Raw genomic sequence first — 16,551 nt, forward strand, 5'->3', positions numbered from 1 at the left:
CATATCCCTTCTTCAAAAAAATACCGGAATAGAAACTAGTTTCATCGACTGTGAAGATGAGTGTTTGTCACTGGATGTGTTGATTCATTGTGGTTGGTTAACTTTATTTTATTTTTAATTACTGAAATAATTACTAACTATTAACCTGTTCTAGTAGCACTTTCGATTGTGCAGTACAATCTATTTGTAAATCAATTATCAATCAATATTGGATAGATAAATACACCTCATGTAGCTTTCTTTGTATTACTATGTTTTAGTGCTTTGAATATTAAGTGTGGCTTCCTTAATTGTGAACTATTATTTCCTACAGGTAGATAATGATGAATTTAATGTTTCCCTCATGAAATCTAATGAAGAAAATAAAACTATAGAAATTAAAGACTTAAAAATATTTACGAGGTATTCCGTGGTGATCACTGCCTTTACTGGAAACATGAGTACCGCGTATGGGGAAGGGAAGTCCAGTGCTGAAGTCATTGTTACCACTTTAGAATCAGGTAAGGCATGTTTTTCATCACTGCTAAGAACTGAGACTTAGCTGTCTTTCCTCCAGTTTCTCACACTCCACTAGAAAGGACATGTGTTGCAGGAGGTTTTTAAAATGTATAATTAAAAAATGCAATGACTCACTTTGACTGATGGAAATCAAGCTATTTGCTTTTGAAACAAAGTGAAATTATGTAGACTATCCAATCCTTGTACATACAGAAACATTTCAAAGATACCTATTTGTACTTTTTTGTGCTTATTTAATTTGCTAGTAGTTTCAAGAATTGTTACCTTGCCTAAGAGATGATTTTTCCACAGTCTGTTGCCAATAACATTTTGTCTACAATGCCATTTTAATTATTTCTGTCCATGATTTGAATGAAAATTTAAGTAATAATATTCTATTAAATAATCTGGAATTCAACCTTAGAATCTTGGTCACATTTATCATAGCTCTTTTCTTCACTTAGTTAAGTGCCATGTTTCACTATGTAACTATCTGATAAATGTTAGAATCCATACAGATTTCCTCAAGTTCCTATGACTAGGGTCTGAATGAATAATAGGATACTGAGAATCAGATTAAAGTGGAAAGTCAACCTCCCAGAGCTTCCTTGCCCCATGCTCCTTCAGACTCCTCATGTTCTTTGCCACCAGATATGTCATTGGAAAGAGCACATGAAGGGATGTGTTGCTATAGTTTATTTGTTGCTATCTTTAAGGTAAGTATAGGAGGTAAAAATATTTTTCAGCTAGTTTTTTCCTTATTTTATATGCTCTATTCACTTTATATATGAAGTTATGGGTTCCAAACTACAAGGTAAATCTGATCCTTAAAAGCTAAAATTGTATTTGTTTCTGTTTGCTACCATGTTTCATAGGTACCTATTTTCTGATTATGTTTTTTACATTTCTTCATCATCCTGTGTGTGTGAAGAAAGAGACTGATGAATGTATTCACATTACACATGAAGAACTGGTTGTTGAATCTTAATGTGCTATCTTTCCCAAGGAACTTACAGCTTAATATGCTTTACTTGAATATATAAAAGTAGAATTTTAAAAGTAAAACAAAAAATCGCTTCTCAGCTTTTTGGCTAAGATCAGGTGTAAAAGTAAATAAAAAATGGGGGATAAGAAATTGTTTTGAGCACTGCGAGAATTTCTTTGCTTATCCAACTCATCTGATCCTAAATTTGGGGAAATAATACTTATAAACAGAAAATATGTTTTTCAGGTGTTATAAAATGTATTACAATTGACAAATATTTTATCTTCTTACATTCTATTTTTTATATGGAAGAAATTTCTATTTCAAGTTAATCAAAATAGATTCATTCACTCAATCAGTTGCTTATAGAAAGAACACTATATAGTGCAGCAAGAACCAGCTTCCATATTCATAAAATGGTTTTTATCTTCACAAATATAATTTTGCTTTGTAATTTATTGTTGCCTGTCTAGTTATATGCTTATGCATTTTACTTGTCTAAAATCAACTGGAATGCCTAAAATATAGAAAGAATGCTCAAAACTCAGAACTTAAAAAAATATAGTTAGAAAATCAGCCAAAGGCACTCACCACCAAAGAGCTATGTGTGAAAAACAAATAGCGGGCTGCCCCGGCTCAATAGGCTAATCCTCTGCCTGCGGAGCCGGCACCCCAGGGTTCTAGTCCTGGTAGGGGTGCCAGATTCTGTCCGGTTGCTCCTCTTCCAGTCCAGCTCTCTGCTTTGGCCGGGGAGTACAGGGGAGGATGGCCCAAGTCCTTGGGCCCTGGACCCACATGGGAGACCAGGAAGAAGCACCTGGCTCCTGGCTACGGATCAGCGCGGTGCACCGGCTGCAGCGTGCTGTCTCCAACAGCCATTGAAGGGTGAACCAACGGCAAAGGAAGACCTTTCTCTCTGTCTGTCTCTCTCACTGTCCACTCTGCCTGTCAAAAAAAAAAAAAAAAAAAGAAAGAAAGAAAAAAAGAAAAGAAAAGAAAAACAAATACACAATAAGATAAATTTTCAACATGATTAACCATTACATTATATGTAGTGAAATGCAAATTAAAATTACAATGAGAATCAATGTGCATCTACTAAAAGAGATAAAATAATAATTTCTGATAGTGTCAGATTCTGGGGAAAGATGCAGAAAAACTGGACCTCTTGCTACTAGCGGGAATGTTAAATGGTACAGCCACAATGGAAAATAGCTTTGGCAATCTCTTCTAAAACCAGACACACCTTTTCTACTTGACCCCTCAATCACAATCTTGGACATTATTCACAGAGCATTGAAACTTTTGCTCAAAAAGTTGTATGCAAGAATGCTAATATAGGATTTTTAGTAGCAAGAGAAACTGGAAACAACCCAAATGAATTTCCAGGATTAAACCACTCTGGTACCTCCATAAAATGGAACACTACTCAACAATACAAAAGAATGAGTCTTGATTCATATAGTATGTTGGGTGGTATTCAAGATCATTATGCTGTTGTCATTCTCAAAATGACAAAACGATGAAGATGGAGGCCAACTATTGTTGTGAGCAGGCATGCAGGGCAAATACAAGAGAAGAGTAGCAGAGAGTTTCTTTTGGGTGATGAAATAGTTTTTTTATCTTGTTTGTGGTGGTGATTATAGAAAATTTTATACATGGGATTAAATTTCATAGAACTACACATACAAATATGAGAGTATGAGTAAGCAGTGAAATTGATATAAGTTTTGTAGTCCACTTAACTGTCATACCACTATCAATTTCCTGGTTTGACATTAGACTACAGCTATATGAAATGTCACCACCAAGGAAAATTCGGGTTTCTTGGGATAATATGTACTATTTTTGCCTTCTCCTATGAGCTTATTTTATTTTAAAACAAAAACGTTAAAAAGAAATAAATTCTCTATAAAAACAAATGCACATATGGAACTGGCATTGTGGCAAAACAGGTAAAGACACGGCCTGCAATGCTGGCATCCCATATGGGCTCCAGTTCCTGTCCAGCTCCTTGATGATGGCCTGGGAAAGTGCTTTGGCCCTTGCACACACATAGGTGACCTGAAAGAATCCCTGAGCTCCTGGCTTCAGTCTGGCTCTGCCCTGGCTGTTGGCGGCCACTTGGGGATTGAACCAGAAGACTGAAGATCTCTCTCTTTCTTTCCCTCTCACTCTATTACTCTGACTTTCAAATAAATAAATAAATCTTTTTAAAATGTATATAAAAGGGAGAATAAATCAGCAAACAGTGACATTATGGGTTTTGTAAACTATAGATGTCAATGATTTGATGCTATATCAGCCATTTAGCTAGTTTCCATAATTTGGATGTTTTCACTTTAAAACAGAAATTTGTAGCAAATAAACTTTATAGGTAACAAAAAGAAAACATTAAAAATTGAATTGCTAAATATTTCATTTTAGCCCCCAAGGATCCACCTAATAATATGACATTTCAGAAGATTCCCGATGAAGTGACAAAATTTCAGTTAACATTCCTTCCTCCTTCTCAACCTAATGGAAACATCCAAGTGTATCAAGCTCTGGTTTACCGAGAAGATGATCCTACTGTTGTGCAGATTCACAACCTCAGTATTATCGAGAAAACAGACACATCTGTCATTGCAGTGCTAGAAGGACTAAAAGGTGGACATACGTACAACATCAGTGTAAGCATCCACAACTTTTAACTATATACCTAGACTATAAAGTAAGATAACATCTCAGCATTCAAAAATTCTGCAGTTATTGTTCACAATACATTTACCTTCTTGTGAAATTGGTATATGCAACAAAAAAATAGAGAAATGAAATTCCCTTTTTATAATACAGCATATTCTTACAATGTGTTGAGAAATTAAGGTTGTGGCACAGTAAGTTTATACTTGCAACACTGGCTTCCCATATTGGAGTGCCAGTTTGAATCCTGGCTGCTCCACTTCTGATCCAGCTCCCTGCTAATGTACCGGGGAAATCAACAGAAGATGGCTCAAATCCTTAATTCCTTGACACCTATGTGGAAGTCCCATATGCAGTTCCTGGCTCCTGGTTTGCCCTGGCCCGGACCTGGCCTTTGAATCCATTTTAGAAGTGAACCAGTGGATGGGAGACCTCTGTCTCTCTCTGTCTCTCCCTCTCTCTGTGAATCTGCCTTTCACACAAATAAAATAAATTTCTTCAAAAAAAAAAGTATAGAAAACCAAAAAATTTATAGAAAAAATAGTAGGAATCCAGAAATAAATATATATATATATATATATATTAAAAGACTAGTGATATATAGACAACTCTGTCTAAAGAGGACTGATTGTACATGAAAAATGAGAAAGCAAATTTCAAAGACAAAGGGCAGAATTAACAGTTTACATATTTTAAATTCACACAATTATTTCTAAAAGCTAACACCTTTTTATGTTTTAATTCTTGACTATTCATTTTAGGACATAAATCTGTGGATAGGTTTGTATATTCACACAATTTTTTTCATCTTTTACCTAGTGTTGTATCATGCCTTGCATTTTTTAAATAAAATTGTATGGTTCAGAAATATCATCTTTGAAGCATGGTGGAATTCTCCCCTGAACCTTCAAACAGCTTAGTGACCAATTCTTTATGAGTATCAGTTTACAAAACATTGTTAAGAATGTGTGTGCATATATAATGATATATTCTTTCCCATGCTCACTTTAACTTTAAATCTTTATATAATCTATCTTGTTGGAATTCTTATTGTGCATTTTGTTGAACGGACCACCACTGAATGTGAAAAAAAAATGAATTAGAGATGGTGGTGGTGAAGACAATTAACTGAAGTGGGATCAAATTTTGACTTAGCGTCTGGGTAGCTTCATCAAATCTGTACTTCACTTTTCTTACATTAAAAAATGGCAATAAAAATAGTAACTTTTAGATAACATTTTTGTAAGGATTAACTATTTATAGTTAGGTATATGAGTGCTGTATCAATTTTAGCCACTGTGAATAAGATTCAAAAATAGAAAATAAATGATACCTTATCTATAATTTAAAGAAAGATGGAAAAATCCTTTGCAACATGTAATTTACAGCCTCATTAACACCTTGAACTTTGTTAGAAATGTATTACATTAGTACCTGTAATAAGCTACTGAATCAAAACCCAAAAATTTGCAATTAACAGTTTGCAAGTGCTTCCTCTCTCACTGCAATTTGGAAAGTGGTGCCCAACTTGTTATCTCACTTAAGTATTAGGTTGTACCACAAAGAAATAAAAATAATGAACCATACTGCAGTATCACTTTTGATTTCAAATGCTTCTTTTTTAAATTTGCTACTGTAGTAAATATTTCCTTTAGATATTTTTAAACTACATCCTGTAAATTTGATTTACCTATCAAAACTACCCTATCATATATATTATTACAAATTTAGCTCAATAACAGCATTTTCAGTGTATCTTCAGTGTGGAAGGGTGAGCCACTAATGTATAGAAGAAATAACTCCAACAAACATATACTGAATTGTGTTTATTAAGTATAATGCGATTGGCCAAGAACTCGTCCGTTTTCTATAGCAAGACAAAGTGAATAAGATACTGTGTCTGCAGCTTCTGAGCATGCAGTTAATTGAAAGGACCCACATTTGTGTAAATCACCCCCTGAATATACAAACAGAAATGCTTTATGTGTATATGCTGCGTTATGCAGGTTATAGCGTCGGATACTTTGGGGCAGGGGTGAAGAAGGGCATAAAGGCCAACTTTCAGCAGGATGATTTAATACAGGAAAACCAGGAGGCTGCAGGAATAGGATTTCATCCCAGAGAAGGAAAAAAAGAGGACCTTGGATATGGATTTAGAGGAGGCCAGAGTTACCTAGCCAAAGAAAGAAGGAACAGATGTTAGAGTAGATGAAGAGAGCGTCGTTATAATGGCTTTTCTATGCAGTTCCTCCTCCGCGTTCAGATTGAAGCCACAGTCCTTCCTGGTCTCTGTCACAGCGCTGTTCAGATCATTCAGCCTTTGTTCTCCGGCTTAAGGCCAGAATAGTTGTTGTAAGACATACTTTATTGTTAATGCGCTTCCTTTGTATGTTGTTTCCATTTAAGTGGTTATAAGAAAATGGACTTCATAGGCTACATGCAAGTGTTTGTAAAGAGAAATCATTTAAGAATTATAACCATGACCAGTCATCTATACAAAAAAGCAATAACCTGAAGATAGTAACAAGATTTTTTTCTTTGTTTTAGGTTTATGCCATTAATAGCGCTGGTGCAGGGCCAAAGGTTCAGATGAGAATAACTATGGATATCAAAGGTACATTCTCGAGCTGCTTTCCTATAAAATGTTGCAACCTTAATCAAAGAATGAATTTAACTTGAATTCCATACTATAGTTAAGGATGTAAAAATGTCTTTAGATGATGATTATGCATATAATAAGCATATATTAAGCAATAATGTATGCTTATAGAAGCTATGGTTAAAATGTCTAAATAATCATGTAAATTACTGTTAAATAAGGAGAATGCTCACCTCTTATATTTATTTTCTTCTAAGTTTAAAATTTTCAAAAAAATTAGAGCTGTAACTAGTTCTAATCACACTCCTTGACTGATCTGATCTTAGAAGTCAGATTCTTCTTAATCAAATAGTGTTTACTGAACTATCATAGACTCAGCTCTGATCCTGGCTATAAAGTAGATTTATCAATTCATTATTCTGGTAGCTATTTACAAAAAATATAACTAATATTTGTGTTTCTCCCCTTCTTCCCAAAAAATATTTTGAAGAGAAATTTAGAGGGACTGGCTCTATGGTGTAATGTGTTGGGCCTCTGCCTGCAGTACCAGCATCTCATACGACACAAGTTTGAGTCCCAGCTCCTCCACTTCCAATCCAGCTCCCTGCTGATGGCCTGAGAAGGCAGTGGGAGATGACCCAAGTGCTCGGACCTCTGCACCTATGTGGGGGGCCCAGGGGAGGCTCCTGGCTTTGGATCAGCCCAGCTCCAGCCATTGAGGACATTTGGGGAGTCTCTTTGTGTCTCTCTCTTTCTGCAACTCTGCCTCTCAAATCAATGAATAAATCTTGTAAAAAAAAGAGAGAGAGGGAAATTTGGAGCCATTCAGCTAGTCATGGTGATTTCTGCAAATATCAAAATGCATATTATTGCTTAAAATCAAGCAATTTATTGTGTCATCTCTCAAAATGTGCAAAAAATTTTCAGAGAAATTTTTAAATGTCTACATTTTAAATTAAAAACCCTGAAGTATATAGATCTCTAGTAGAATTCTGGCTGATACTTTTCTTTCTAAAGGAAAAAATAACTTCTCAGTCTTTGACAAGGACAGGAGAGCACAGTGACTGAAAGTGTCAGCACATTAGGTTGAGTGTAGGGTCAGACTGCTAAGATTGAACCCTAGATTGGCCACTTGAGATCTGTTTGACTTTGGAAGGTTCCTTAACCTCTGTAAGCCTGCAAAATGGAGATAATACTAGTTCTACCTCACAGGTTATTGTGAGGATTAAGAGACAATCTTGGAAAAACTCTTAGGACAGGGGCCGGGACCTAGTTCTACTAAAAGTAAAAAATAGTCATTTCTAGCAAAGCTGACAGCTTTTCTTTTCATCGATGAATAATCAATATAATGGTAATGTTATTTTCAGGTATTAATTATTTGATGTGATTTGATAAATTATATACTTTAGAATGTGCAAGTGCATAAAATCTTCACGAATGTAAGTTAAGGTTAGGCATTCACCACCTCTCAGATTATCTTGGTCTGAGTCCTCATTCCGGCTTCTGATTCTGGCTGCCTGCAAATGAGGACCAGAGGAAGCAGTTTGTGATGGCTTAAACAGTTGAGTCGCTGTCATCCATTCGGGAGGCCTGGCTTGAGTTCCCAGCTCCAGTACTTGTGGGCATTTGGAGAGTAAACCAGAAGATGGGAGCAAAATCAGTCTCTCTCCCTCTCTCTTTCCCCTTTCCCCACTCTCCCCCTCCCCCTCCCTCCCTCCTTCCCTTCCTGCCCTCCCTCTCTGCCCTTTGAATAGTTTTTTTAAATATTAAAATAACTACATTATTTCACAAAATGACTTCACACAGAAGAGCATGAACCATACACACTATCTTAATCTCTCTTTGCTATTCAGTGGCAAACGTGTATGCAGATAGCAATAGGTTCATTATTTTATTTTATTTTTGAGAGGCAGGGAGAAAGAGACAGATACAGAGCTCCCATCTATTTGTTCACTCCATAAATGCCTACAATGGCCAGAGCTGGGCCAGTGGCAAATTTGGGAGCCAGTAGCTCAATCTAGGTCTCCCATGTAGGTGGCAGGAACTTGATTATATAAGCCATCACTCCTCCCTTCCAGGGTCTACATTAGTAGGAAGCTGGAGTTGAGAGCTAGAACCAGGTATCAAATCCAGGCACTCCAACATGGGATACAAGTGTCATATCCACGAGGCTAAATGGATGCTCCCTGGATGCATAATTAAATGCATGGTAAAACTTCCCATTTCAGATGCTTTGCCCAACCCCTTGTCAAGACGGTTAGTTCTGATTTTAACTCCTAAGCTGAGGCAGGCAGATTAACGAAGAGTTTAGAGAAGATACATGCACACAGTGGCAGTGATGGGGCCCGAGAAGTAATGTGTCTCTAGTAATATCCATGACTTTGTTGGTTGTATGGAGTGTTGAATGACTAAATTTGCATCTGACAGCTAAAACAAGTTGGAAAGTAGAGCCAGATACTGGCTTCTCTAGCTGAAACCTTTGCTCAGGTTCTCCACAATGGCTGGCTGAGAGACTCAGGTCTCTCTGAGCCTGGGCTACTGTCTCCTGAAGCCCACCTTCCTTCTCCCTTTTAGCATGAGCCACATCTGTGATCTCTGATCTGTGTCTGAAGGCTCTTGCCACCTCTCACCTTTCTGTGGCTCTTGCCACACTCTTTCACAGAGCCCCTTTATTCTTCACATATATTTCCTCCAATAGACTTCTTAGGCCTCTATTTCATTTTAGCCCGGGCTTCTTCAGAGTTCTAGCTGATGCATCAGGCAAGAAGTCTGCATTTGAATAGGATGCACCAAAGAGATGGAACTGGAGAACTAGGTCAAAAATATTCCATTCAAATCTTTATATTTAGAACTTGGATATCTGTGACATATGCTCACATACCCATCTATAAAACTGAAACAATATTGCTAATTTCCTGACATTATTGAGAGACTTTGAAAAGAGAATTTTTAAAAAAATAATGTGGAAATTGTAGTTTGGCTAATTAACATAGTGGTGCTCAAACAGCATGTGTATGTATGTATACATACAATTATATATATTTATGTATATATATGTATATATGACCAAATGAAATAAGGAGCTTCTATAAATACTGATTTTGGAGATATTTGTAGGTAAAGAATTGTCATGAAATTTTGAGAAATTATTCTGACTATTTTAAACACATACACATATACACATGCAAGCACACATATATTTATCTTTTGTTACAGAAATTCTGTCCTTGGGAATTTATTTGAGTCTTAGGTATGTAAGGAATGATAAATACAGCTAACTGTACAAGGCTAATTACTGCAGCAAAGTTTCCAAACCTAGAGGAAATGGGAATTCCCATCACTAAGCTGTTGAATAAATACGATCAAACTGCGCCATAATAAATACTACAGTCATTAAAAAAGAATGTGTCAGCACCATAGATATGCATTTTTATCTAATTATGTGAACATACAGAAAATGTAGAAACTATCATCCAGATGTTTGCCATGAATTAATGGCAGGAGATGTGCTTGCATGACTAGAACAGAAATCAGTGAACCAGCTAAGGGAAGGAAAAGGAAAGGAAAGAAAAAAAAAAGCTAAAATATTAGTAACATGTAAACATTTTATGCATTTGTGAATATTGCATGAGTGAGCACAGGTATAATTGAATTTTTTAATATGCAAAGAGGTATCAGATGTCTGAAAATCACACCTGGGCTCCATTATCTCAGGCAAGCCTGAAATTCGTAATTACAGGATCTGGAGACAATAATTGCTAAATAGCTTCTGTATCCAAACACAACTCATGTTCATTTACTATTTATGTTTGCCGTCAGTTTATCTGTAAATTACTTACATGAAATGAGAATTCCTAATAATTTTTTTTCTTTTAAGAAACAAAAAATTAATCATAGTAATATTTCTTCTATGGTTATAGCTCCGGCACGACCAAAAACCAAGCCAATCCCTATTTATGATGCCACAGGAAAGTTACTTGTGACTTCAACAACAATTACAATCAGAATGCCAATATGTTACTACAATGATGATCATGGACCAATCAAAAATGTACAAGTGCTTGTGACAGAAACAGGAGGTATCATAAAATAAAAATATGGTTCTGGTTAATGATATAAGTTGGATCCCAATTATCACACGATTGTTCCATAGATTTCCAGTATTATTAATTGTAAAAAATATTGATCACCTAAAGTATTTTACCAAAAATAAGAAAACATAGTTACCTTCTATGTTCTCCTAGGATTGTTCGGATTTTGGCAAGATTGAGTCTTGACAGTTTCCTTGGAGAGTAAACAGAGGAGTTATCTTAATTGAGAGATGTTTTTTCTCTGCCTGAAAAAATCCTCCTCCATGGGGCCAGCATTGTGGTGCAGTGGGTTAAGCTGCTGCCTGCAAATGCCAGTATCCCCTATGGGAGCCAGATAGAGTCCAGCTGTTCCACTTTCAATCCAGTTCTCTGCTAATGTGCCTGGGAAAGCAGTGGAAATGGGCCCCTGAACCCATTATAGGAAACCTGGATGAAACTCCCAGCTTTGGCCTAGCCCAGTCCTGGCCATGCAGCCACTTGGGGAGGGATTCAATGAATGAAGGATCTCTCTCTCTCTCTTCCCCTCTCCCCTCTGGTCTCTTCTTCTGTAACTGCCTTTCATAAAATAAATCTTTAAAAAAAATCCTCCACAACAGTGTCTATAGGCTCGTGTGTGATGAGGAAGGACAGGGTTACACACCTATCCTGGTCGATCAGCTGACTGGTCCATGGTCACAGTCATAGAGTAACTGCTGTTTGAATGAGATCCCCATATGCCATTGATTGTCTGTATATAAAGATAACTGAAAATGAATCATGATGAAGAATGGGATGAGAGAGGGTGTGGGAGATGGGTTGGTTGCAGGTGGGAGGGAGGTTATGGGGGAAAAGCCACTATAATTCAAAAGTTGTACTTTGGAAATTTATATTTATTAAATAAAAGTTGAAAAAAACACCATTTAAATATGAAAACATATTCGTATATCAGTTTTAATCATCACTATCTGTTTTTCTAAAATAGCTCAGCTTGATGGAAATGTAACAAAGTGGTATGATGCATATTTTAATAAAGCAAGGCCGTATTTTACCAACGAAGGCTTTCCTAACCCTCCATGTACCGAAGGAAAGGCAAAGTTCAGTGGCAATGAGGAAATCTATGTCATAGGTGCTGATAATGCGTGTATGATTCCTGGCAATGAAGACAAAATTTGCAATGGACCTCTGAAACCAAAAAAGCAGTACTTGTAAGTATAGTTTATCCCCACCATGCATTGTGTTAGCAAGCTTGTTAATATCTTCCATCTATACATCTACCTATCTATCCTTCAGCTCTCTGCTAAGTACTAGAAATCACTATGCACCCTATCTTTTCAAGCATTAGCATTGGAAAGATAAACAAGACATTATATTTCATAAATATAACAGCATTAGAGCGGAAGCATGCTGAGCTAAAAGTAATGATAATTTGATCTGTTATAAAAGAGCAACATGAAAAATGTGGTATTGGAGAAGAGTAGGTGGTAGGAGAATTCTTTTTGTAGAGGACAGTATGAATAATGTGTTTTTCACTCATTGTTCAGTACGTGCTAAGGATTTGTGCCATATATGTACAGATTTTTAGAAACACTATCTTATTCTTTTAGTTAACAATTGCTGTCCTTGGTGACAGAAATAACTCTGCTTTTATGTTCATCAGACTTTTGTATGGATGATGGAAATCTTTAGTACGCATTTTAATATTTAGAATTTTGTTTCTCCTAATAATCTAATACACTGGAATCAATGCTGACATTTTGTCTTCATGAAATTCTTTGCTACATTGATTAAATTTTCCACTATGTTATAATGATTAAATTATATGTTCAGATTAGTTTCATTAGACTAGCATTTGAAAAAGAATCACTTTACCCTTTGATCTTCAAAATTTAGTTTCATTAATATTTTTAAATGCAGGCATTTTCATTTTTGCTTGCTAGTAAAACATAATTACTTGTAAATGTCTTAGATAATGTTAGCATTAGATGTTAGATAAATTAGGCAATTAAATAATATTATGTTATCTATTAGATGCAGTTATTCTTGTTCAAATTTTTTATGTTGCTTGAATTTTACCTATCACAGTATAGCAGTTATGAAAATGATACAAAAATTTCATATATTTATTATTAACATATTTACTTCCAAAACAGACTCTTCATATAACAATGAAAATCATAAGAGATTTATTGGTTTTATATTTTTAATGCCATTGTATCTGTTTATTATTTTTCTGGTAATGAATAGTTTTATTTTGTGCCTCTGATTTTAAAACTGAGGCAAACTCAGTTTTCTTTGAGGATCTTAGTGTCGCTCAACAATTTTTTTAAAGAGTTATTTATTTATTTGAAAGTCAGAGTTACACAGAGAGAGGAAAGGCAGAGAGAGAGAGAGAGAGAGAGAGAGGTCTTCTATCCGATGGTTCACTCCCCAAATGGCCACAACGGCTGGAACTGCACCAATCTGAAGCCAGGAGCCAGGAGCTTCTTCCAGGTCTCCCAGTGGGTGCAGGGGCCCAAGGACTTGGGCCATCCTCCACTGCTTTCCCAGGCCATAGCAGAAAACTGGATCAGAAGTGGAGCATCCGGATCTCAAACCAGCGCCCATATGGAATGCCAGCGGTTCAGGCCAGGGCATTAACCTTCTGTGCCACTGTGCCAGCCCCACACTCATCAATTCTTAAAGCTTGATTTTCTTCTGTCTCCTTTTATGAATCAAATGTCATAAAATGATCCAGTGTCTTAAAATGATCAAATATGACTATGCATACGCAGAAAGCATTGTCCTTCATTTGTTTACACACAAATAGGACAAATTCATATGGTCATTCTAATCTGATTCACTGATCTTTCCAAAGCTGGTTGTGGTAAAAGTTATTTGCCTTATAATTGCGAAGCATATCAGTACACTATACTTGCACAGGTATTAAATCAGTCCAAACAAATCTCTGAGGGAGGTGATTTGTTTCATTTTCTTAAACTGCTGACTGCACGTGAATTTGGCCAGATTTGTAGTCACTGCCCCCATCAAATTCCACAAGTCCTACTGAAGGACAATTATTCGTCTCCTGTAATTTCATACATATGTATGTATATATAATTGGCTGTCATTGTATATATAAATGACTGTCATTCAATTCCAAGTTTACATATTTGTAAATTCACTTTCTCTTAAAGAGTTTTAATGCTTACTTGTTAAGTTATTCATAGAAAAAAAATCATATGCAAATTTGGGGGTTTTAATGTTTTAATTTTTTTTTATTTTACAGATTTAAATTCAGAGCCACAAATGTCATGGGACAATTTACTGATTCTGATTATTCTGACCCTGTTAAGACTCTAGGTAAGACGTTTTTAAATTTCATTTAATTTATAACCTCAACATGTTTATGATAGTTGGAACACTTATTAGTAAATATATTAATCCATGGCTGTTGTTCTTAAGTATAAATTCATTGTAAGATTAATTAGCCTAAGGATAAATGGTATTTGTAATATTCTTTTAAATGATGAATCATTCATTAATTCAAATATACATATAGATTTTATTAGAGTATTGGTCTTTGCTGGCATGTACTCATTTTATCCTAAATAAATAGTTGTTTGGCTCTTTAAATATACAATCATAGATGTAAAATACTTTAATAAAAGAGAAGTTAGCTTATGGATATCTTTGCTTAAATTATGATAAAAGAAGTTAACAACTCCTTTAATATGGGTGTTTTCCTTCATTCAAGTCTTTCGTGAGTTTTTTTTTTTACCAAGCATACACACTTAAATCATACCTGAATAAAACATAGCTACAATTTATTAGTCATCACATGTACACACCATCATCCCCATAATCATATCTAATGGTCAATATTCTTTGCCAAGCACATTTCTAGACTCATTTCCAATGTTACCTGACAAATCCTTCTCAGCTATACCCTAGTTTAGGTCAGTGCTTCTCAATTAGAGTGATTTTGTACACCCAGGGGGAAATTGACAATAACTGGAGCCGCTTTTGATTGCCACGCAGAGTGGTCGTGGTGGCAGTGATATGGTGGTGGTTGGGAATGTGACTGGATTTTCACAGTGCACAAGACTTGAACGTCAGTAATGAGAGGAGGAGGAACCCTGAGTTAGATGCTCATGTTTGCTCCATTTGCAGATGAGGAAACCAAGGTCAAGATTATTTAAATAATTAATTTCTGGGCAAGGATTCCATAACCACTACACTACAAATGCAGAATTAAGACCTGAGTTCAAATCTTGACTCTGCCACTTGAGAAAGTAAATAAACTGCTATAGGTCTGTCTTCTTGTTTGGAAAATGGAAATGAGAATATATTTTTTGAAGGACTGTGGAAAGTTTTAATGAAATAACATGTAAAATATTAATGTTGCATACTTAATAAAATTTTCAGTTAGCTTCTTTTGGATAGTTTATATTCAGATATTTTGGAAAATCCTTATTTAGGAGAAATTATTTTTCTAATATTTCCCTGAGAGGATCAAAACTTCCTTTTTTTTTTAACCAAGTCATCAAAGTCCCAAGTTTATCCATCTATAGTGCCTTAAGGTACCAGGTAGATAGTGTCTTTCTGAGACATCTCTTGAAAATGGCGGTCTGTGTGTTGCTCATATCCTCGTGTGCTGTTTCTCCATGTATTATGAAATGATGGCGATTTCAGAGATATCTGTGACTGGAGAAAGATTGTGCCATCATTTCCAGGCAGAAAATTCCCATCAGGTTGTAGAAATATTAACTGTCAAAATGTCAGCCTCTGTACCTTCTAGATAATCAAGGAAATGTTGCATCTTTATTAAATAAAGCAGCATGTGGTTTGCTACATAAATGTTTAGAGATTAATAACATAGAAATTTATTTGGCCACACTGTTTAATTCCATGAAATTATTGGTTTAATTTTACCCACATAGTTTAACCATTCAAAGCTAGCTGAGTGGGCTTGTGGTTTTGAAATTGTGTCGAGTATTTCTAGATTTGGTAGGTGGGTCTTTCACACTCTATTCTACCACGGTAAAATAAGTGGCTTTTACTCTTACCAACATAATTTCCTATAGGTTTTAGCAATAAGAAACCATTACTATAGCTAAATAGAGATCCTGGTGCATTGACTAGTGGAAGATGAGACAAAGACAAAATGGATAACTCAAGTATCTTAGAGAATATTTTATAAGAGCCATGCTGAAAGTTACTGGCCTATTGTGGTACGTGTTGTGTGCTCTCTCTCATTAACTTTCTGATTTCATGCAGATTTTCAGTGGGAGGATATTTTCAGTCAGTTACCTGAGAGGCAAAACTTAAGACATCCAGGGTGATAGAAATGACAAACAATCTGCCAAAAATGGCAATAGAAATGAAAAACACCTTGCTCTGTGCAAGGATGGGTCTCATCCAGCACTAGATATAGTCTCAATGTCCTCTTCAGTGAAGGTATTCTGTTTCTTCTCTCCACTCACAGTCAAGGTAGTGGAGTACAACAACCAGTTCTGCAATATAGCAGAAATACACAGGCAGTTGAGGCAGGCACTGCAGCACAGTGGATTAAAGTTTTTTTTGGGATTCCTGTATGGCATATCAGGATGCCAGTTTCAAGGCCCAGCTACTTAGTATTTCCAATCCAGCTTCCTTGTGAATGCACTTGGAAAGCAGTAGACAATAGTCCAAGTACTTGGGTTCTTGCTACCCATGTGGGAAATCTGAATGGAATCTAC

At 35.8% G+C, this 16,551-nt stretch overlaps 1 protein-coding gene and 1 long non-coding RNA gene across 6 annotated transcripts in view; one reads left to right on the forward strand and one right to left on the reverse strand.

Moving 5' to 3' along the window:
* PTPRQ (protein tyrosine phosphatase receptor type Q) overlaps positions 1-16,551 on the forward strand; it is a 226,715-nt gene that overhangs the window by 151,356 nt on the left and 58,808 nt on the right. For both annotated transcript variants that reach the window (XM_089307499.1, XM_089307498.1), the window contains 6 exons: positions 314-500; positions 3,911-4,155; positions 6,713-6,779; positions 10,685-10,843; positions 11,817-12,039; positions 14,100-14,173. In XM_089307499.1, the coding sequence (XP_089163625.1) occupies positions 314-500; positions 3,911-4,155; positions 6,713-6,779; positions 10,685-10,843; positions 11,817-12,039; positions 14,100-14,173 (955 nt within the window). The remainder of the gene's footprint in view (positions 1-313; positions 501-3,910; positions 4,156-6,712; positions 6,780-10,684; positions 10,844-11,816; positions 12,040-14,099; positions 14,174-16,551) is intronic.
* Positions 1-16,551, reverse strand: part of LOC149123551 (uncharacterized) — a 203,075-nt gene that overhangs the window by 81,388 nt on the left and 105,136 nt on the right. For 2 of the 4 annotated variants that reach the window (XR_016216208.1, XR_016216206.1), the window contains one exon: positions 15,992-16,326. The exons of 1 other annotated variant lie outside the window; for it this stretch is intronic. This is a non-coding gene — a long non-coding RNA (uncharacterized LOC149123551). Of the gene's footprint in view, positions 1-10,916; positions 11,049-15,991; positions 16,327-16,551 lie in introns of those variants that run through there. One more of the 4 variants, XR_016216210.1, reaches the window with a different exon arrangement.

Source organism: Oryctolagus cuniculus, chromosome 11, assembly GCF_051225735.1.
Source record: "Oryctolagus cuniculus isolate XC-2025 breed Fujian yellow rabbit chromosome 11, ASM5122573v1, whole genome shotgun sequence".
NCBI lineage: Eukaryota > Metazoa > Chordata > Mammalia > Lagomorpha > Leporidae > Oryctolagus > Oryctolagus cuniculus.